Source organism: Orbicella faveolata, unplaced genomic scaffold (genome assembly GCF_042242905.1).
Source record: "Orbicella faveolata isolate gen_17 unplaced genomic scaffold, um_ofav_v1 contig_13, whole genome shotgun sequence".
NCBI classification, from domain to species: domain Eukaryota; kingdom Metazoa; phylum Cnidaria; class Anthozoa; order Scleractinia; family Merulinidae; genus Orbicella; species Orbicella faveolata.
In genome coordinates this window covers 12,033,280-12,055,484 of record NW_028301540.1, presented here as the reverse complement: position 1 = coordinate 12,055,484, position 22,205 = coordinate 12,033,280, and the positions used below count along the sequence as shown (strand labels likewise).

Sequence of the window (22,205 nt, the reverse complement as noted above, 5' to 3'; positions counted from 1 at the left end):
TTGTTTACATCTTCATGTCAAATAAGACAGATTTTCACTCAGATGATAAGTCTAGGAGGTTTCCTGTTGATGGTTGCATTAATTCATCATTTCATGACACACAAATTTTCAACGAGACATAAAGAATCGTTAACAAAAATCTTCTTTTCATTTTATTTGTGCTTTTGAGTGTTAAGTCTATTTGAAAATTTGTGTGTCATGAGGAAATGAATGTATGCGGTTTTGTTGTCCCCTTGTTTTGACTGATAGGGTAGTCAGTGAGGGCAAAAATCGACCCAAAGTTCCATCCGTTTTGTGCGCCTCCCAGAGACATAAAACTGTTCGGGTAGAATTATTAATGTATCCGACTCGAAATATGTCTTAGATTAACCACACAGGTACAAGATCATAGTCTCTTGTACGTAGGTAAGAACCCGTCTGAATGGCTTCAAAAAAATGAAAAAAGCTAGACAGAAACTTACAGCGGAACTTCATAAACAAACTAATTGGACAACAGATAATTAATAGACATTTTTTTTGTCCAGCTGAGAAGTTTATTCATGTATTGTTTGAAATGCTAATTGATCATTTACATGTAATATTTACTGTTGCTAATCATTCAAAAGGCAATAGATGCCTGTCTCTTGTTAGAGCATATTGCTGCCCCAGGAACCCACCACCTGGCTGCCCTTATTCAACTAGCGATAGGTCGAGCTCCACTTTTCTCAACTTTGCTGATAAATCAGATATCCATACACCACTGATTCTGCAAAAACGTAGACGAATCCCTTCTATCGCCACCCACCACCATCGCCCGCCCCAAGCGAAGAGTAAGTCAACCATTCTGAAGAAAATATCCCTAAAAGTGGCCAAAACTGTTCAAAGAAGACCACCATGTAAAAGAAATCCTTCTTCTTCGTTTTTAAACGTTCTTTTAATGAGCATCAAGGAAGGAACACGAAAAGTACAGCATGGAACTGCCTCGAAAAGCTTTTTTGTCCGAGCGTTCGACTTAGGACTGGGGCGAGTTCTGTCGCAATCTTCAGAGGCGCCATCTTGCATTGTGTTGCGGAGCAAGTATCGAGTCGGGTCACCTTCGATCATACCGTTATTTATAATAGTTGTAAGAGCGGATTTTTAAGCGTAGTGACTGATGTCTTTTAAAATTGATATTCACAATCATATTTTACCCGAGAGATGGCCAGATCTTAAAGAGGTAAGTACTTATTTTGCCGCCAATTTCAGAGATACTCGAACTGAACTGAGTCTACGGTGTGATCGAGCCTATCAAACGGACTGAAATATCGAACGCTTCAGAGCAACCCTGTTTTAGGAAGTTGTTAGTGATTGTGTTATAATTTATAATGCCCTTCTACTAGCTTGGGAAAACTAAATTTTTCATATGGTAGGAAAGATCAAACAATTTCGAGTTGATTTGTTTGCGGAAAATTTAGAAAACCATATTGCGTGTAACGTAACGTAACATAACACAACACAAGTTTTACATTTTGCGGTCGAAATGCCAAATCGTTTTCTTCACTCAGTGACCTTGTTGTCTTCATTTTAAAATCAAAGCAAAAGACATAGGGTTATACTGTTTGTTACAGTTTATACGTTTGTTTCTGTGTACTTTAATGAATATTTATGTTTTAAAACGTCATACACCGCACCCCTTCCCCGCCTCCAAGACTATACAAAGCTGTCAATGAAAAATAAACAATTCTAAAATTTCTCAATGTTTTTGTTTTAAATCCAAATAACACGCAATGTACATTATAGAGAGTCATGTACAGCGTATTTGATAATATTCTTGTAATGCAACGGACTGTTTAGCTGAGGTCGCTGTAGGCGAACATCGAAATTATTCGTATTACATGGTGAAGCGAAATCTTATTGCTTTACTGTAAGTTGTGTTCCTGAAAGTATGTTTAATTATCTTTAGTAGTTTCACAGTGATTTCCTTTGTTTGGACATGCTCCGAATAAAATATGATAGCCAAACTCTTGCATGCATGTGACAAAAACAAAAGTGTGGCTATACAAACTAGGGCCCTTTAAGTCTGCTGCAGTCCAAGAGCTACTCCAATTAAGATTTCTGCAAACCATTGTTGAAATAATGATTGTTTGTTTGCTTTCTAGCGATATGGATATGGAGGTTGGATTCAACTTCATCACCACTGCAATGTGAGTTGACAGTAGATTCCAGTCTCACTATAATTTTTCTGGAATTGCAATCCTCATAGGTAACCGAACTGTTGCGCGGAAGGAAAATCAAATGCAAGATCCATAAGCCGTTTTATTTTCAAATTCATCATGCACTACTGCAGTTTAAACTTTAATATTGTCTTGTTTTTAGGGCAAGGCAAAGATGATGAAGGATGGAAACCTTTTTCGTGTGATAGATGAGAACTGCTGGTCACCGGAGGCAAGAATCAGAGATATGGATGCAACAGGTAATCAATGTTGAGCAGTGATTAATATCAAACTGCAATAAATATTTATCTATACATTGTTATTAGGCAATTGATGTGAGATTTTGAAGGTACATGTACATAATGATATGTAATTGTAAATTTTTAAATATGAAAAAAAAAGGGAATGTTCTAAAATCAGAGAGAACTTGTCAAATAAAATTGGTATTTCATGTTAAGAAGTAAAGGGGACAAAATTTCCAGATGAGCTTATAATCATGGTCATGCATGTACCTTTGGTGCCCACGTGGAACAGTTCGTGTGGCCTGCAGTACTCTTCACTTCAATATTGAAGTGAGAGTGAAGTCAGCAGGGTGTAATAACATTGTGAGAGAGAATAGGCCAAGTGCGATATATCGTTATTCCAACATGGCTCCAAGGCTTTCAGGACAAGCTTCAGTCCACATTTTGCTGGTGGTTTCTTTGTATCCAAGTCTTTTTTGGGAATTGAAGGACAAAATAAACTCAACAAATTGGCAATAATTATTTTGTCCTGAAAGCCTTGGGGTGATGTTAGAATATTGTTATATCGAACATGGCCTATTGTAAATCCTGATCCAGTACTGTCAGTGTGTGTTGTAGATTTGTCAGAGTTACATTACATTGTGCTTGTCTTTACTGTCAAGTCATGTAAGGTTTTAATTGCTTTCAGGTGTCACAGTACAAGCTCTTTCTACTGTTCCAGTTATGTTTAGTTACTGGGTAAGTGCGTAAAGTTTCCCATTCATATCACAGAAGCTGTTTTGCGATAAATGTAAGTTTGTAATTCTACTTCAACTGTTCGCTGTATTGATTTCTAAGGCCAAACCAGAAGACACTTTGGATTTGTGCCGCATATTGAATGATGATCTCGCCAAGACGATAAAGAAACATCCTAAGAGATTTGTAGGACTTGGGACTCTTCCAATGCAGGTGTGTGCATATTGTCACCCACAAATGTACTTTATAATATTATTATACTGTGTATTATAAATTTTATTGAGTGCTTTGTATATATAACTAGCGTATCATAATTGTAGTTTTTTTCTTTTTGCAAGTAATGTTTTCTTAATAATATTGTCATTGTCAGTAGTAGTGTATGTTTTAAAAATTGCTTTTATTTTTGCTTTACTGGTTGATCTTTATCAAAATGTGTATTGCAATTGTAAGTAATTAATAATGGGTTATGTGTAGTTTTGTAGGTTATTGCGACAGACTAATTTGTATTTATAAGTAATTATAGTAAAAAAATAAGTAAATAAGTAAGAACTGATAGTATTGTAAGTTATTGTTTTATAACGTAAGCGTATCCTTGTAATGTAAGATTCGCATGATAAATAGTGTAAAGTAGTAGATTAAAACATTGTATTGTATTGTATTGTATCGTAAGTAGAGTAAGTATTAAGTGTCGTATTGTAAGTAGAGTAAGTATAATGTAAGTAATTATGTGTTTTGTAATTAAGAAAAAACAATTTATTAAAAAAAAATTATTGAGATGTCCTTGGTCATGTAGCCTGCGCAGACTGACGTATTTCCAGCTGTCTCTTGTCTCCTCGGCAGAAACAAGCGATAACCGGAAATACGTCTTTGCATTTGCAGGCTATTGACCATGTCACACAACTCAACACAGAAATTTCATGTGACATTATGAGGTCCTATGTACAATGCAGTTGTTAGATGATTGGATTTTAAAGCTTAATTTGTAATGGAAACCATATGCTTAGATGTACATATACATGTACATTATATGTACATGTATGCATAGTTAATAGAGGGGAATGGTTATGAAACTCAACAAAGTTCTTTGTTGTATGTTTTTGTTCTCTTTTTTGGCCTTGACCATGCACAAAACACAATAGTTGTTTACTACTGACCAAGGAACTAACCAGCAGAAATGTTTTGATTATGTAACTCATGCATTGTGTAGGAACGCAAAACAAAAGATTGTGCACGGTCATGGACCTTCCAACATAAATCTTGCCATCTTTGTTCGCTCCTTTGATGTTTGCCGGGCTTCATAACCATTCCCCTCTATTTACTGTGATGTATGTGAAGAGATTAATTTTGAGTTTGATGATTTAATTATTGACCTGTGTTTCCCCTTCATTCCAGGCCCCAGACCTGGCAGTACAGGAATTAACAAGATGTGTGAAGGTGACAATATTTATATGTAAATCATGGTAATGCTTGCTATAGTCAAACCCCTATTAAAGCAGCCACCTATCAAGCGGCCACCCTTATTAGGCAGCCAGCAATCAAAGTCCCAATGATGATTTTTCCATTGTTTCTACCTCTATTTAGTGGCCAACCGCTTTTAAGTGGCCTTAGTCCGTTTAATAGGGGTTCGACTCTCTTTTACATATTTGAAATTGGTATAATTTGTGATAAAATGGTGATCCTAGTGATGGAGGTTTCCTGCTACGTGCATATACTAGATGCGTTCAAAGTATATTCTTGATGTCAATCTACAGTCGAACCCCTATTCAGTGACCACCTACACTGTATTAACTCCCACCCCTAATAGGTGGCCAGTAATCAAATTCCCGATGAGGGTTTTTCTATTGTAATGTATTTACCTCTATTAAACCCTCCCTTTATTGTGTTCAAGTGGCCACTATCCATTTCCCCAAGGGTGGGGAAATAAATAGTAAATATTTATAAAGTAAATAGTGTGCAATAATGAAAACTGAAAACTGAAACTGGCTGTTTAAAAGGGGTTGAACTGTATAGATCTGAAGAAGAAAAGGATCAATATAGCATTAAGACAGTATGTCAGTGTTTTTTGGGTGATGGGTGGGGTGGGAGGGGAGCTCAGAATGAAGAACTTGCACAAAAGCTCTGCCAAAAGTAAACAATGCATTTTTCTGTTAATATGCAGGAACTTGGTTTTCCTGGAGTTGAAATTGGTTCTCATATCAATGAGTGGAATCTAGATGCCCCAGAACTAGAGCCAGTGTTTGCTGTAAGTAATTAAACTACAGTGTAAATTGTGAATTTTAGAGGTATGTAAGTAACAGTTCAAGAGACATGAAACAATAAGTCCCAGGATTTTGAGGTAGTAGTGCTACTGTCTGGTCCCCTAAGTTTCAATTAATTAAAATTTATAATTACTAATTTTTCATGAAAAAAGATACTCTAAGAAGAAACTAAATTTAAAAGGATCACAATCTCGCTGCAATTTCTGCATTTACACCACAATAGAGGACTTGTTTCAGGAAGTTAACATTAGCCCTTTCCAATGCAAAAAAAAGGTTACATCATTGTATACTTAGGAGGTTTTTGAGACATGGGACCTTAGGGTTAGGGTTATAATCATGACAAGTAAGTATTATAATCAATTATTGTCCCTGGCTACTTTCTGTCTCCAGCCATCTTGAGCGTGTATTTGTGGCATTATGTTTCTAAAGGAGAGAACAGTTAAGAATGATGTTCTCCTTCATTTTATATATTTCTTGTTAGGCTGCTGAAGAATTAGGTTGTGCGCTTTTTATTCATCCCTGGGATATGGAGTTGACAGGAAGAATGTCCAAGTATTGGCTGCCATGGCTTGTTGGTAAGCTTTGCAGCAAATTGTAACTCCATATCAAATAGTTTATCAATCCTGAGTTCAAGTTCCAAATTTTTCACTTGTTGACAATTTTTTTTCTCTTTTATCTTTGCAGGAATGCCCGGTGAGACAGCACAAGCAATTTGTTGCATGATATTTGGTGGAGTTCTAGAAAGATATCCAAAGCTGAAAGTGTGTTTTGCTCATGGAGGTAAGCAATGTGAATTATCCAAGAAAACTATATGCAGTTAATCATTTCAACATGTCTGTACAGTGAACATAAAATATTTCTGTTGATTGAATTTTTGCTACACAGGAGGAGCATTTCCTTTCACTATTGGTCGCATTGAGCATGGTTTCAATGTCAGACCTGATCTCTGTGCTGTTCAGAACCCATTTAATCCAAGGTCAGTCTTTCCTGTATATACTAAGTCATTATGTCCACATTCTTTTTGTCATAGTTCAAGTGGACTAAGGCTTTGTCTCAGGACACTAACAAATGGCATCTAAAGTTATGTTAATTCTTTTTTTAGTTGGGCCATCCCCCCCTTTTTTTTTCGTTTATTGTCGAATGCATTTTCTGATTTTGGGTTGGTCGGTCAGAAAAGGAAAAAATTGGAAAAGGAGTCAGGAGCTATGAGGCCCGGTACCTCAGCATAATATCCGTGGAGCCTGGAAACAATAAGGTGTGGTTACAAAGTCAACATTGCAGCAATGGAGGAAGGAAAACGTCGACGTCATTGTTAAAATCAAATGAGAACAGGGAAAAACTAAAACTCTGTAAGGCAAAAATTTGCTTATGTTTCAGGTTAAAGTGACAATTGTTTAAAATAATGTGTCATTGCCTTCATTGCCTTCTGTGTAACTTTTTTTTTTTTTTAAACGCGAAAATCTGGGTCGGTCGGACAACGCTAAACAGAGAAAAAAAAGGGGATGGCCTTATGAGCTACATCTTAGTGATCACAATAAGCAGGGAATTAAAAACATGTCAACCCTTTTTTTGTTTTTTGTTTTTATTATTAATGCCCAAGTCGCTAGTGGAGGGAAAGTGCCTACGAAGCCCAGGGGCTGCAACCACAGTCACATCCCCAAGGCACTAGAACACCTGGCTGGCCTGCCCAACCCGCAACCAAGCCACAAACCTCCTGTGCCAGGCCCCCCACAGGCACCTGTTACACTCAAGCCAGATGGCTAAGTGGAAGAAAACAGAGCTGAAAAGAGGTGGGGGGGGGGGGGGGGGCAGTAGGGAGGGAATGCAGAGAACCACTAAACTATATTTCAATCCACAACGTCACACTAACAGAGCAACAAACACACTGCAAGCACATGGCACAACAACACCCGTACTAACCAAGAATACCGCTGGACAATGTCAGCCCCAGGGCTCCAATGACCATATGACTGCTGCAAATGCTACAGAAAGCACCAAATGCTTAACAAACGCTAACAGATGGCCAAGACACTATCAAACGCCTACAAAAAAACGCTACTGACCAGATTAGCTCCTGGTCATAAACTATGTAAAATTCCATTGAACTATATCAAACGCTACAGAACACACAAACGCTAAACACAAACGCTAACAGACGGCTAAGACATTAACAACTGCCTACAAAAACGCTACTCACCAGACTAGCTCCTAGTCGTTAACTATGTTAAATTTCATTTAACTATATTTAATTAGTAATAAGCACTCTTTGTTTAGCTTTGCCTGGTCAGTTCTTCTATACTGCCTGAACACGGGACAATTGCATTCATTAGTGTTTACCAATACCTTTCGGCATTAAGTAATGAGCACGGGCAATTGCATTCGTTAGTGTTTACCAATACTTTTAGGCATTACGTAATCCTTTTGTTAGACTTGCCATCGTACATTTTTCATATATTAGTTTTCGTTCATAAAAATAAGTAAAATTCTAATCCTCGGTGTGTGCAGTACAGATCAGAACTTCTTGGGCATTTTCGAATATCGAGGACACTTGGACTGTCAGGGCATCGTTTAAAAGTTTGGTTTATAAAATCGTGCGGAATAGAATAAATGTTTAATCTGGTAAACACTGCCTTCTTATAGTTATTGTCAATTGGTTTTCCAGAAAGTACATTGGCCAGATTTTTACAGACTGTCTTGTCCATGATGAAAAAGCTCTCAAATATCTAGTGGACACTATTGGTGAGGTAAGATCGCAATATTTCTATTGGGATAGATGATATATGCAGGTTACATGTAGCAGAGGTTATAAATGAGCTCCCTTGAATTTGGTGTACTCCCTTCTGCCCCAGTTTACTGCTATTTGTTAGTGTGTATAATCCAGTTTTACATGTACGAGACTGATAATACTGATTTGCAAATTTGGTTCATACTTTCCTTGAAAATTGTGGCTTTTGAGACTGCCCCCTTCCCACTTGGAATTTCCATTAACCCTCCTGGAAGTGGGTATGGTTATTTTCTGGAACCAGACAGTGGACAGTAATGCCGGATAATGCTCATGTTCTTTTTGTTTGTTTGTTTTTTGTAGTTGAAAAAAATTTAAGACGCTTGAAAGGCAGGCTAAAATGGTTCTGCATGCTAACTCTTTCACAAAAATGTAAACTTTTCTCTTTTCTTTTCAGGAAAATGTTCTTTTAGGGAGTGACTACCCATTTCCACTTGGAGAACCCCACCCAGGAAAGCTTATAGCAGATGTGTACAAAGAGAACACAGAAGTTAGGGTAAGAACCCAGGGTACATGGATCCTGTAAACAAGAAAGCCTGTCTCGTGAGATATTTACTGACCAAATTCTTTGTTTTTTATGAACCAGTCCCCTCACTAGTATTGTATACTTTCTGTTGCAGGATAAGCTGTTAGCGGGTAATGCACTGAGGTTCCTTGGACTGGACAGATCTCAGTTTGAAGATGATGCACCAAACAATTAGCAGCTCAAATAGACATACATGTAGCATCATTATTTTTCCAATGTCGCTTTTTGAAACACCTTGTTTTTCAAACAGTTTAATTGTTAAGCAGACAGTTTTATTTTGATATTTGTACCTAGCTGTTACCTCTTTGTTGTGCTTGGTAGCAAATAAGGAAAGTTTGGATTGATGTTGCCAAAACGTAACAAAAAAGCACTGTTTTCCAAAACCCAAATACAGCCAAGGATCCGTTATTAGAAAGAAATAGACAACTTGATTAAGTACAAATTTGGCTAAGGTAGGACAGAAAACAAGTTTACATTTCAAACATACTGTATACTTACTACTGGGAGGAAGGACAGACTATGATAAACATCTGGAATAATACAGTACTTAGGAAGAGCCACTGAAGACATTTTGACATACATGTAAAGTTCACCCCAAGTCTGCTAACAGTCACCTCCCATAGTCAAACACCTCCCTTAAGCTGACAATGGGCACTTTCCATTCAACCGAAAATCCCAAAATTTCAAAACAGTAGCAAATGGTATAGAAATTTCAGAGGAAAGTTTCCACAAATTTTGAATTTCTGAAAAGCAAACCATTCAACTGAAATTTCCAGAAATTCCTGGAGGAAAGTCAAAAGTTGACTTTGCATTTAATGGAACGGAAATTGTGCGAAAATTTTGGTATAGCTCGCAAAGTTGTCCTCTTTTTCAGGAAAATGCTGTTCCATTCATTGCTAGAAACTTTCCAGAAAGTCAAACTGGAATAAAACAATTTATTTTTCATCAAATGGAAAGTGCCCAATAATTGTGGTTCCAGCACTTACAAACTACATTTTTCACCCTCTTACAAGTGAACGTTTTTTGCCTTGTCCAATGGGAGGCTGAACTGGTAAGGCTATACTTGTAGCAAATTGTAAAAGTCACAAAGTAGATGGATTTTATTTTTGCAAAGCAAAAGTAACCCAAGGTTACAACAATTTTATAATTTGTTTAGGATTGGTTGGAGTTAAATAGTGTGCACTGTAAAAATAGGAGGGTAAATAATTATTTAATAGAATATAATTTATTAGTGAGAGAGTGATCTTCAAATGAGTGACAAGACCAAAACCAAAAACACCAATCAGTGATCCACTCTGGCCAATCACAAAGGACACTGACAATCCAGTGAACCAAACAAAACTTGAAGTAAACACATGTAGCTGACAAAGCGTGGAAATATGTGTGTAGGCAAGTTGCGATCAATTTTCCTTCCGATAATTTGGTTTAAAAAGTGGTGCAAGTATTTTAAGCCAATCATGTAGCAGAGTAATGCGAAGCCAATTACTTTTTTACACTTTAGTGCTCTATTTAACTTTGGCCATTGTAACATAGAGATTGTTACTTGTAGTTAAATGCATATTTGCACAAAGTCCTTGCTATCTTCAATGCATTAAAACAGAGAATTTTATTTTCCAAGTTGTACATTAAGCTTCAGTGTGACATATGTTTGACACTATAAGTGTACAGTTTTTGACTGATTTTGCTTAATTACATGTAGTTGGTTGCAGAGCAGCAGCATAATAAAATTGTGATATTTGGATGTGATGAGTTGAGATTCATGTACTTTACAGTGTATTCATCTTGGGGAAGGAAGACAACAAGATACTACAATCATGGACAAAAGTCTCAGGACAAATTTGCACTTTTGGCGCTTTTGCGTACGCGCCAGGCACGAATACAACTTCACCTGCCTAACCTCACCCCCCCACCCCCCATACAATGTTGAAAACTAGCACATGCAATTTGACCTGATTTTCAACATTGTGTTGGGGGGGGGGGGGGGGCAGATACCCATTTATAAAGGATATAACAGCGTTTTCTTCATACTTCAGTTCTAAAACACAGATAATCTGCTACGTTACATAAGTATCCCAAGGACTTTTGTCCACGATAGTAGGTATGGCAGCTCTAATGACTGCAGCACTGCAGGGGTTACCACCCAAGGAGTGTTTAATTTTTGCCTTTCCCTGTTCTATAACCAGGGAGGTAGAGTCAAGGCAGGCTCAAAACAAGTTAGCTCAAACAGAATGAGATGGAGAGCAGTTCCCGTGACTCTACACTCCGTAGGATGCGGAAAGGAATGAGTTGACTAAGTCTGAGTGCAACCTCTCTTTACAGACAGTATTTACAGGGGGATGGACTGTATCCCCTAAATTGCTGAGGGAGGAAAGGCTGCAACTACAAAGCAATGCAAAAACCAACAGTTTTATTTTGCTTATTTACCCAAATTAACTCACAATTTCCAAACACAGTACGATAAGCTAACTTCCATCATTAGAAACCAATAATATCCTCAAGTTCTTTTTTTTTTTTTTAATTTAACCTCAAGCTGAGTTGCATTTGAACTCAAAAGTTCATTATATCTCAGTCTATTGTTAAATCTGATCACACAAAATTACTGTTGCTATCCCATTGATTTTTAACCTGTTTCAGTTACAAAAGAATGTAAAGCCTAGCTAGACTTTACTCAAGAAAGCTGATAATTAAAACTATTCCTCAAGCTGGCCACTGATAATTAACTTGAAAGAAAAAGGGTTAAACTTGTATCCTTGTCCTTGATAAAATTTGGACTGGAACTCGACCCTAACAAACAAGGAAATGAAAAGATTATGAAAAAATAAATATTTCCAATAAACACTCCAATTGAGAAAGAAGAAGAAACAAAGCAGTCTCAATATGTGATTCTTGAAAACGGCTGGTGGAATATATTTAGCTCTTATTAACCAAGCGAGAGGTCTGTATGGGAGAATCTTGACCACACCGAATGCTGCGGGGTCTGTACACATGACCGAGGTCAAGATTCTCCCATACAGACTGAAAAAACTCAGTCAATAAGATGTTAATTATATGGCAAACAGGAAAAAATCAATTCATTTAATGTAACTTCCACTTCCATGGGATAAATATTTTTAGAAGAAAATAGTAAATATTTTTGTATTTTAGTTTGCAACTTTTTCACTGCAAAATTGTAACTGGTCTAGATGGGAAAACCTAGATCATGGTCAGTATTGATTTCAGCCAATCAAATTCGTGAATTTGGTAGTTCCCAGTCCTTGTGAGGCAAAGCCATATAACAACATTCATGACAGACTATGGTTTACCACATTTCCCAATTAGTAAGAAGAGAGATGAAAATATGACAAGTTGGCAACTGGATATTTTTGATGAACTTCGAGGCATTTGGAAATGTGGCAAGACACTGTCTCGAGTGTTTCACATTATAATCAAAACTAAATCTAAGGAGAAATCATAAAAATCTATGCTATTTAAGATCAGACATCCAAACATATTTATCACAGTTATGATTTCCCTTGTTTAAAGTTTTATTACGAAGTATTATTAAGAAATCTTTGCACCTCGTTGAATAATAATGCTAATATAAGCCATGGGTTTGTTCACCACTTCATTTACCAAAACTAGCAAACCTGGTCATGACTGTGCACAGTCTCTCATTTTAAACTTGAACTCCATGTCTAGTCAATTGGCTGGTGATGTTTCTTAATAATAAGTTCCTCTGATGCAAAAATCCAATTTCACATTATGATTCTGGTTGGATGTCCAAAACTCATTTTCTCAACTGCACAGAAAGCAAGATACATTTAGGAAATCTTACCAATGGAGACGAAGAGCATGCAAGAAGGCAGACAGACCCTCCATGATCAACAGGATAGCGACAGTGAGCACTGAAAATAAAGCACAGTATAAATACCTGAACTTAAGCCAACCTCTATTCTGAGGTTGAGCCTCTGCACTTAAGGACAGTCCCTCGAAAAAAAAAAAAAATCCTAAGCACTACCTCTGAACATGTTTCTTACCACTGAACAACAAGGCGACACATGGAAACAGAAATCAAATTTTAACACTACTGCCTCCTATGGTCTCTAAAAGGGGTCTGACAATTGCAGCTGACTCCAAGTGTTGTTCTGACTATGGCATGCAATCAACCATGAAACAACCAGGTTATAATGCAGTGGACAAAAGAAACACTGACCTGCCCAGAATGCAAACAGAGCAAAGGAGGCAACCACACCAAGCCCTCCCTTGAATGTTAGAGCCAAGTGGAGCACCATGGTCCATAGCACTTCTGACAGCTCTGCGACATGAACAAACCAATCAGATAAATCAACTGCACACCCTAGCTTTTGATTTTCTACCAAAACTGTGACAAAGAATACTCATAAACATGCCTTGTCAATGTCACCAAAGGTAACAAAAGATATTTTCCTGTGAGGGCTTAATGCAAAGTCAATAGGCAGCTTATTTCCTCACCTGCATGAGCCAAACTTAATGCCCACAGCCGCAGGTAAGAAGCTGTGTTGGAGATACAACCAAGGCAGTACTCAATAGTATGGATTGCCTGGTGTACAAATATCTCCCCAAAATCAAACTAGAAATGGGGAAAAAATAAGAAAATACATATTAAGACAGTTAATCAATTTCAATAATATAAGTTCTTATCTGAATTCTTATTTGCTGCTCCCCTGAAATTTCAAGCTGAGATTGTTCATTTTTTTAGGGTGCCTGTACATAGAATCATTTCACAAATGCTGGTCTAGTTGCTTTGATGTAGTCCAATGCTATAACTATGTAAGAATGCAAGTCCATCGTAGGTAAATCTCTCTGCAATTCATGTCAGGTTCCCCTATCAGTTCACTGGTACCAACTCATACATCTAAGTACAAAGTGGCACTATGGGATTATCCCAGTGTATTGCCCTAAAACACACCTCAGAGACCCTGGCCAACAATTGAACATGGTCATTCCAGAGTCCAACATTTTAACCATTTTGCTACTGCATTCCAATGAGTCCCACAAATTTCAAGCACCCTGTTTTCCTCTTAAATGTTAAATTTCAAATAGAGAGATGTTTTAATGTTTTATCTGGCAGAGTCACAGTTGTATCTTTTTGTTTTTGTTTTTTTCCTGATTAAGGCATTTTTCTAAAGAGTCTCTAAAATTAAACAGAGTAAAAACGTATTTTCCACTGCTATGCAGCTGATTCAGCTCATTAGCACTTGTTTATTGCTTATTAAGTAGTTCCAAGCCCCAAGACGCGTGTCCAGAGATTCTGTTGTGGCGATACATTTGCAGTATTTAAGTGGAAAATAATTTACGTTTGAGCAGAGCAAATTAGAACACAAGCGCTTTTTAAATCTGATCACACTAAGCCTGGTTGAATAATAACAGAACTAACAGCAGCCTAACCTCTTCATGAACGTCATCGTCATGTGGTTCACCCTGTGCTTGCCCATCATGATGGACCACTTCGTGAGAATTGTGTCCAGGCTCTCCAATCTGCACTGTCACTGGCGGAGGACTGGGCGTGTTTGACCGCAATCTCTGAAAACCCTAAAGGTGCTGCCAGTCAGTATTAAGCAAAATATTTATGGAGCTAAATCTCTAATCATACCACTTTGAACAAAGACAATTTATATCTTCTTTATTTTCACAGCCATACACATCTCGCCATAACATCGAAAGCTCATTACACTAGACATAAAACAAATGGTCAAGGGGTTTATGTAATTTCAACTCTGCCATGAAAACCCAGTGCTCATTCCGGAACTACATAGGGGAAGGAATACAAGTAGATGGTAGGAAAGACAACAGCATTAGCAACCCAACAAATCTTTGACTTACTTCGTCTTCAGCAGCCTTGTGTTTGTGTCGTAGGTAGAATGGCTTCATCAGCAGCATCCAGGGCACACACAACACTGCTATCACTACCATTATCGGCTGGACAACGTCCTGTTTACCAACAGATATTTATAAAAATTAAGCTTGGAAGCTGTTGCATGTTAGAAGAAATTGATGAAAGTGATACTTTATTCTCTGCAGAGTTAAGTGTTCAGACCACATTGATTTTATGATCTCATTTACACTCTCCTGATATTTTGGGGCTCTGTTTGGACTTTTATCTATCAGATATGGCCCTATGACTTTAATGTTCAAGTTTCATCACTAATAGTACCATCTACAGGAGAATCTTTGTTTACAATATTTGCCTCATTACCATAAGCAATACAGTTTCTGATGGAGCTACAAAGAGAGTAATACTGAATATTGAAAGGGCACAGCACGATTAACTGTCCCAAGGAATTTGAGCACGATGTACTGAATACTTTTGTGCAACAAGGGTTTAAAAGCTCAAAATTTTACAACAAATGTATGAGCTCATTAGCGCTGTTGCCACACAGAAATTGATGTTTTTAAAGCCAATTTCTCCTCGAATATTACACCCAAAGAGCAAAAAATTTCACCACTTACTAAGTTTCACAAGCTCTTTAAGTTTTTCTAGTAAAATCGTGTCTAGCATGATGTCTTCTATGCGCAAAGTCGTTAATGAAGAAAAATGTTAATGAAGAAAAATGTGTTAGTGTTGAGCCCTGAAAAGAATGAATATACTGCCTACCTGTCCCTTATAAAGCAAGTCAGAGCCCGTGATTTTTTTTCCAAACTTAAGGAACATGTTGATGAGTGCCAACAGCAAACTGGCTTGCTAAAATGAAACAAAACAGATAGCAAAGGTCAATTCCAATGCAGGGCTCAAAATCAACAAAATCCCTAAGTCGCCAATTGGCAACTAAGTGGTAAAAAATAGTTGCTAGATGTAAATTTTTAGTCGCAAAATCAAACAGAAGAGACACAATCCATACACATACATGACATACTCAATTGCTCAAGGGTTTGCCATGCATTATAGGGCAATTTCAAACAGGGGTAGCCGTTTTGAAGTTTTCAAGAGAGAGAGTCATTTACTTCAGTGTGCCTTAGAATAATCAAACATGGCGATCAAGTTGGCGATCAAAGAATTGTGGGTTTGTTTTATTACAAGTATTCAAATAAATTCTTTCATCCACAATAATGTTCCTTTTCCTTTGAGATTACTGCTAGCCCTATTAATTTGTGCCAGTCAAGACAAAACCTAGTCGCAAATTTGCGACTACTCTCATTTTTCTAGTCGCAAATAAGTAAAGTTAACTCGCAAATGCGACTTTAGTGGTCGCAATTTAGAGCCCTGCAATGCTAAAAATCATTTGGCCAAGCTCAAAATAATACTTATTAAAACAACTAAAAACACTTTAGGACAGATTAATAACTGAGGAAATGCACACTAGTCCAGGTCAAATTAGACGCCTCATTAATAAAAATCTCTTACTGCAATACAAAAGACTTGAAAGACTTGTATTTCAACAATTATTATTTCGGAGTCTTGATTCAAAACTCTTAAACAAATACATAAAAAATACTCTCATTCAGCTTACGTTTCCCAGCAATGGAAAAAAAATTACAGCTACCTAATTTTATTCAATTCTGGAATGATCAAAACATACTATCATAGAACTCTGGACTGTGTCAGCAAAATGGAAAATTACTCAGTACTCGAAATGATTTTTATTACATAGCAATACATGTGCCCTTTCAAATCTCTATTTTAGCTGGCCAGAACCAATTTTGATATATTACTAGTAGTGATCAGAGATTATGAGAGTGCTTTCGACGCCCTCACTTTAATATATATACCTTAAATAAATGATTTCACTAGCTGACTTTCAACCTTTGTCTATTGCTAAAATCAACATTTTTCAGCAGCAACTGAGGTTTTACAGATATGCATAGTGTCAAAGTCCACGCTATTGAAGAGGTCACGATTTGTTGATATGTAGCATGATGCCGCCAGTTTCTGTAGACTCACAAGTTTCATAGAATATTTAACTTAAGTACATTATTCTAAGCTAGCATTTGCAATCACGTGCTCGTTTGTGTGTTCATGTCTGTAAACAAACTCTGTGCGACTAATTTGAGGATTTCCCCTGATGAACAAAGAAGTCTTATGGATCTTGCCTTCAGAGTACTTTTCCACCGATTCCAAACAATAAAATTTCGACCGGATAAAGGCTGAGCTATCTGTTGTGACTGGAACTAATCAACAAATGCAATCAAAATGTAGCTGTTCCCACGGTTATCATCCCAAAGCCAAGTGGTGTTAATAAACAAGGACAGTTCCCTCAGATTTCGATAAATGCTACTGTTGAAGCATTTAAATTTGCCAAAATCTAATGCTGAGAGCACATAATAGCGAAGCATACGGTGACTAAATGGAAAGAAGTCAAAAAAAATCCATCGGAAAGACAAGCTCACATGGCCTGCTCACATACTCACATGTTCGCCAAATGTCTTACCACAAGTCTTAGCATTAAACAGTACCAGTTTACTGGTTGTGACATGCCCCCGCAAAAATCAAGCGGGGTGGCCATTTTGGTGTCCTTACAGGAATGTGGATTTTTCTGTATATAACTGTGCACAGGGAAACCAACTCTTGAAAGCCACAGGTCAAAATTAGGTTTGCGTTCTTTGAACGCAAAAATTCAGCCCAAAACAACACATCAGTACAAGGCTCTTGTGAATAACCACATAGTTTGTCGGGTTTATTCCTCGGAGCCTGGTGCTGAGGTCTACTGTGTAAGGTTGAATTTTAATATATCAAAATTGGTCTATTTGGTTGGACATTGCAGTATGGGGCAATTTTCAAAGCAGATGTTTGTTATTTAAGCCAAACAAGCCACAGATCTGTGTGATTTGTGATTTTGCTAAGGTGTTTTGACATGGTCTACAAACAAGATCTTCCCGACAAAAGCTAAGTCATTTTGGTGTCTGATCATGATGGCCGATTATAATGTAACATTGGTCACACAATTTCACCAATTTTGGTCAGACAATGTCCCATGACCGATGTTTAGTTCCAGCGTTGTTACTACTGTTCAGTCTGCCAATGTTCATCCTCGCTATGTTGTTGTTTCCGAGATAGTTGGCGAACAGTGACATTCCCTGTAATTGCCCGAGGTGATCCTGACACATGAAAACAAAAATGTCACACTTACATTTGGTGAATTGACATTGATAGCAATCCACTTGTAGAAGATCAAAATGACCAGGTAACCAAAGATGCAAAACAAAAACAGAACCTGAAAGAAAGGAACAAGTTGCTGATAAAATTATATCATCCTGAGAGAAGACACTATTCATTTTATGCAAAGCAGCAAATAAATATGAATGACGTACCGCTGTTGCCTGTCTAAATTATACTAGATACTCAAATATATGTACAGTATATACTAGTTAGCAACGCTTTCGAGTGGTATACCATCGAATATCCCACGAGTCACTTGTATTTTCACCGTAAACACTGGAGCCTTTACTGGGTGTTTATAGCAAGAAAATGCAAGTGGCAAGTAGGATGTTCTGCAGTAAAGACGTATACCAAAAGAGGGCATTGCATAACTATACACAATCAATGAGACATACGTGTGGTGCGTGATAGGAAGGTTAGATGCAATGCCGTCAAAATATACGTTTGGCTCTATTTTCTATGGAATGGTAAAAAAATCTGAGCTCAAGCAATAAAGGAAACTTCTCTTCTGCAATTTAGTTAAAACTATACTAACCTGAGGAATAAATTCTGCAATAATATTCAGGGGCTTGTTGAAGTGTCTGAAAAAACAAATCAGCCATCATTTTTAGACCATCTTCCCAAAGATGTTATATATTTACATATATTTACATATATTTACATATATTTATGGGTTATTGATCACGCATGTGGTCGAGATGACTGGTTTTTGTCCAAGTTCTCTTTTTGTGTGTTTATGGACCAAGACGAAGTCGAGGTTCATGAACTCGCAAAAAGAGAACCAGGCCAATATCTAGCCATCTTGAGTGAACGAGCTTGGTCAATAAAGGATTTATTATATGGCTTTCAGGGAAATTTTTTTGCGGGACCCAGCAGTAGTCCCGAGCGGGCAAGATGGCACCATCATGCCTGCTTGGGTAGCCAATCACAGTGCAGTGTGAAAGTTACGTGTGCTTCCTCTAGAACATAATCCACTGACCCTGGCCAGGCTCAAACTCAGACCGCTTGATTTGAAGTCAACTGCACTAACCACAAGGCAACCACTTCTACCACAGCTCAACCAGGGTTAGTTGCAAAATTTCTTGTCACTTAAATGTTATGGAAATCAAAGTGGAAATAAGTCACTATACATGGTATGTGGTCTGTCTACCACGTGCCAAATCAGCATATTTACCTGTGATTGAAGAAACTCAGGCAAACACCAAACATCATGTGTATAACACCAAACACAATAGAAAGCTTCATTTTGAAAGAGTTGGTGAATGTGAGTTTGTTCACAGTAACTTGCCATATCTGGAATTGAAGGAAACAGAATGTTTAAAACAATGACTGAAAAATTCTCAATTCACAGCGTTCCCAGTGATTAAAAATTAAAAGGAACAAAATCAATCCCGCTTTACATTCCTTTTTGCATCTGTCCTCCTTTAATATCCCATCCTCACAGATACTTTCCCAACACTAATCTATTGTTGAGAAGTTTCAAATGAAATGCATGTACATTGATTTATATTTTTTCCCATTCCTCACTCACTAGCACTCAAAGATCTGGAATAAAACTCTAACTGTTGCTAATGAAGAGGTTAAATAAAATAAATTTGAGATACCTATCTTTTTGGTCATTCCCACTGTGTTCAGCTCTTGTATTTGCAATTTTAAACTATTTTTGTTGTTGTTGTTTTTCTTTAATGTTTTCCTCAGATATTAACAACATGTTACACATGTGATAACTTTTTGCACATACATCAGCAACATTATAGTATAGTCGCAATTTAACCTATACCACGATTGATTTCAATCACAATTAACAATATATGAAAAGCAGTTTTACACCAACCAAAAAGGCTAGAAGAAATAAAACACATACTAGCCAAATTCGAATTCTACTTCTAAAGACTGTAACAACGTGGCTCCTGAGAGCTCCTGTTAACGTGTGCACTTACTGGATCAATACCAAAGAAGTACGGTACACCACGGTAGGTCTCCTTCGGGTCAAGCATGATGTCTTTGGATGTATTACCATACGAGCGAAGGGTCGATTTGCTGAAACAACAACATTGAACAACAATATTATTCAAAAGACTAAAAAAATTGCTCAGTTATCAATTGGTAATTAAAAGTATTCTTCAAAACTTTTATGTGTAGCGAAGTAACCCTCTGCTCTAGAAGTATGTTTTACAGAGTCTTCTGCACAAAATTTTCACCACTTTTTGGAAACTACCATAAATTTATGGAGACGCACCATAAAAAGCTACAGTAAATTTCCTTTTTTATTCCACTTGTCCCGCAGTGAGAAAACTCACAGTTCCATAAAACATCACAAAGGTAGACCTTGGTAAAAATGCGACTAAAACTGCCACTGGATACAAATTGAGAAAAATTAAAACAAACAAACAAAAAAAACGATTGAACTGAGGTTTGAACTCAGTGACCCTCATGGTCTCCGCTCAAGACCAAATACTGTTGCACAGGAAACCCAGCTGGATTATTCAAAAGCCCAGCAGTAACACCAACAATCAACAAGAAGCCAGCTACTTCAAAACTTTGTGACAGCCCCATATAGATCTGCTATAAACAGTTAACTATCAGACATTCTTTACATACCTGATGCCATCCCAATCTACACTAAGATCCCATGCAGTGCCAAAGATATTGAACGACTTGGAAAAGCAGTCATTGTATATAAGGCCAGTATAGACAGCGAATAGTCCCATCAACAAGACAATATAGCGACCATCAAAGATGGTCTCAAACATCTGAAAGAGAAAATTAAATTGTTTTGTAGGCTGTAGACAAGATAACAGAAGTCAGAGGAGTAGAAGGTATTAAACTGAAAGGTCAGAGACGTACATATATTTCTACAGTACCGATCAGAAGAAACCTAACAGGGAACGCGTTTGCGAACGGGAACGGAACGGATACAGAACGGGTACGAGAACACGAACAGAACGGGAACGGAACGGGTAGAGAATGGGTACAGAACGGATACAGAACGGACACCGAACGGAAATGGAACGGATACGGAACGTTCATGAATCACAAAAATGTAAAAAAGCGTTCACCACAACGCAAACTACATGTATAAGAGAACGCATTCTTCAGAACACATGCTAGCAATCAAGTTACACCATGAGAGTGCTTACCAAGGATTTGGACACGATGTAACTTTAAATAAACGTTCGTCCAATTTTTGTTCAGCCCAGCGATCTTGAGAAAATGACAGAGTGGATCATCTTATGTCTTTTTTTATTTCTTTTTGCAAGCACTAAGCAAGCATTTCCCCTGCATCTTCTGGTCCATTTCGTGTTCATTGCAACCATCTTGTTATTGTCAACAAGCTCAAGTTATGTCCAAATAAGGAAATGGATGGATGAGTTGAGTTAGACTGGGATTGAAAGGTTTCCTCAAGAAGAGAAACAAAACAACAACATCGATATTTTGGATGATCTTTATTTATGGCGTTGTTCACCAACTTTGCGGAAGGATCAGTGAGGTTAATGTTCAATCTTAATTAACTGAGCATTCGCCTGTGAAAATAACATCAGTAAAAAGTATCACAAAATGTTCGCTTCGGCTTTTTGTCAGTACTTTGCGCCGCACGCGTCCTTCAGCCAAGATTCTGCCACACTCGCCAAACAGTTTTCGGCGATACTTCAATGTTAAATCTCACTAATAGTATTCGTGTAAATACAAGGGCCGAAAGTTCGTCTTTTGTTTGCATTTTTTCATCGATGGCGTTAAAAGTAGTTGGCACGCTGGTTTACTTCTTCCTTTCCTCGGGCAATCACACAGATTACCGGTCGCTTTGTATTGTTTTGGAAACAGACTTACTATAAACTGACCTTGAAGCTACGATACCATCTTCCTGTATTTTTCGAGTAATTGGACTCATATCTCCACCCCGAAAATTTCCGTTCACTGTTCGTATTAATTCTCGCTTAAAGGCGACAGTTTTAACCCATTTCATGAAATGCAAATCTTGTAAATGAGTTCTCGGAAACCTCGTTCTTCTGAACGAGTTCCCAGAACGCTTACCGATGGAACGCTAACAGAACGGGAACAGAACAGCACAGAACGGATAAAGAACAGATACAGAATGGGAATGGAACGGATACAGAACGGATACAGAACGGGAACGGGAACGCGTGTGGAACGGAAACAGAACGCGTTTAGTCAAGCGTTCCCTGTTAGGTTTCTTTTGATCGGTAATGTACCTACATGTAGTCAAGATATTAAATGAGTGATCTCCACTCTATAATGAAGGTGCTTAATGACTTAACAAAGGAAACAAAATTGCCCACAGCTAGCACATTTAGACAAGGCTGCAAAATAGGGGCTTTCCATTCAACCAAAACATCTGGAACATTTGAAACAGAGGCAAA

At 37.6% G+C, this 22,205-nt stretch overlaps 2 protein-coding genes across 3 annotated transcripts in view; one reads left to right on the top strand and one right to left on the bottom strand.

Moving 5' to 3' along the window:
- The first annotated feature begins 1,002 nt into the window (after positions 1-1,002).
- On the top strand, positions 1,003-10,455 carry LOC110064804 (2-amino-3-carboxymuconate-6-semialdehyde decarboxylase-like). Its single transcript, XM_089285805.1, has 13 exons — positions 1,003-1,195; positions 2,118-2,162; positions 2,335-2,431; positions 3,102-3,151; positions 3,251-3,361; positions 4,541-4,582; positions 5,307-5,390; positions 5,888-5,981; positions 6,091-6,186; positions 6,292-6,382; positions 8,069-8,150; positions 8,586-8,684; positions 8,809-10,455. Exons 1-13 carry the CDS (start codon positions 1,133-1,135, stop codon positions 8,887-8,889), a joined length of 1,035 nt encoding a protein of 344 aa, XP_089141931.1. The 5' UTR covers positions 1,003-1,132; the 3' UTR covers positions 8,890-10,455.
- Positions 10,456-11,104: 649 nt separating this feature from the next.
- The window catches only part of LOC110064803 (V-type proton ATPase 116 kDa subunit a 1-like), a 31,343-nt gene continuing 20,242 nt past the window's right edge, over positions 11,105-22,205 (bottom strand). For both annotated transcript variants that reach the window (XM_089285781.1, XM_089285782.1), the window contains exons 12-23: positions 20,428-20,579; positions 19,767-19,866; positions 19,001-19,119; positions 18,362-18,407; positions 17,798-17,881; positions 15,328-15,414; positions 14,556-14,663; positions 14,121-14,264; positions 13,185-13,302; positions 12,907-13,008; positions 12,529-12,598; positions 11,105-11,498 (exon numbers count right to left, since the gene is read on the bottom strand). In XM_089285781.1, coding sequence (XP_089141907.1) covers positions 11,405-11,498; positions 12,529-12,598; positions 12,907-13,008; positions 13,185-13,302; positions 14,121-14,264; positions 14,556-14,663; positions 15,328-15,414; positions 17,798-17,881; positions 18,362-18,407; positions 19,001-19,119; positions 19,767-19,866; positions 20,428-20,579 — 1,224 coding nt within the window. In that variant the 3' untranslated portion in view covers positions 11,105-11,404. The remainder of the gene's footprint in view (positions 11,499-12,528; positions 12,599-12,906; positions 13,009-13,184; positions 13,303-14,120; positions 14,265-14,555; positions 14,664-15,327; positions 15,415-17,797; positions 17,882-18,361; positions 18,408-19,000; positions 19,120-19,766; positions 19,867-20,427; positions 20,580-22,205) is intronic.

Bases quoted from the DNA above. Each gene is read 5' to 3' on its own strand.
- LOC110064804 (XM_089285805.1), top strand. From the start codon at position 1,133: ATGTCTTTTAAAATTGATATTCACAATCATATTTTACCCGAGAGATGG. The intron at 3,362-4,540 runs GTGTGTGCATAT...CCTTCATTCCAG, and splicing joins TTGGGACTCTTCCAATGCAG to GCCCCAGACCTGGCAGTACA. The intron at 6,383-8,068 runs GTCAGTCTTTCC...TTGGTTTTCCAG, and splicing joins CAGAACCCATTTAATCCAAG to AAAGTACATTGGCCAGATTT.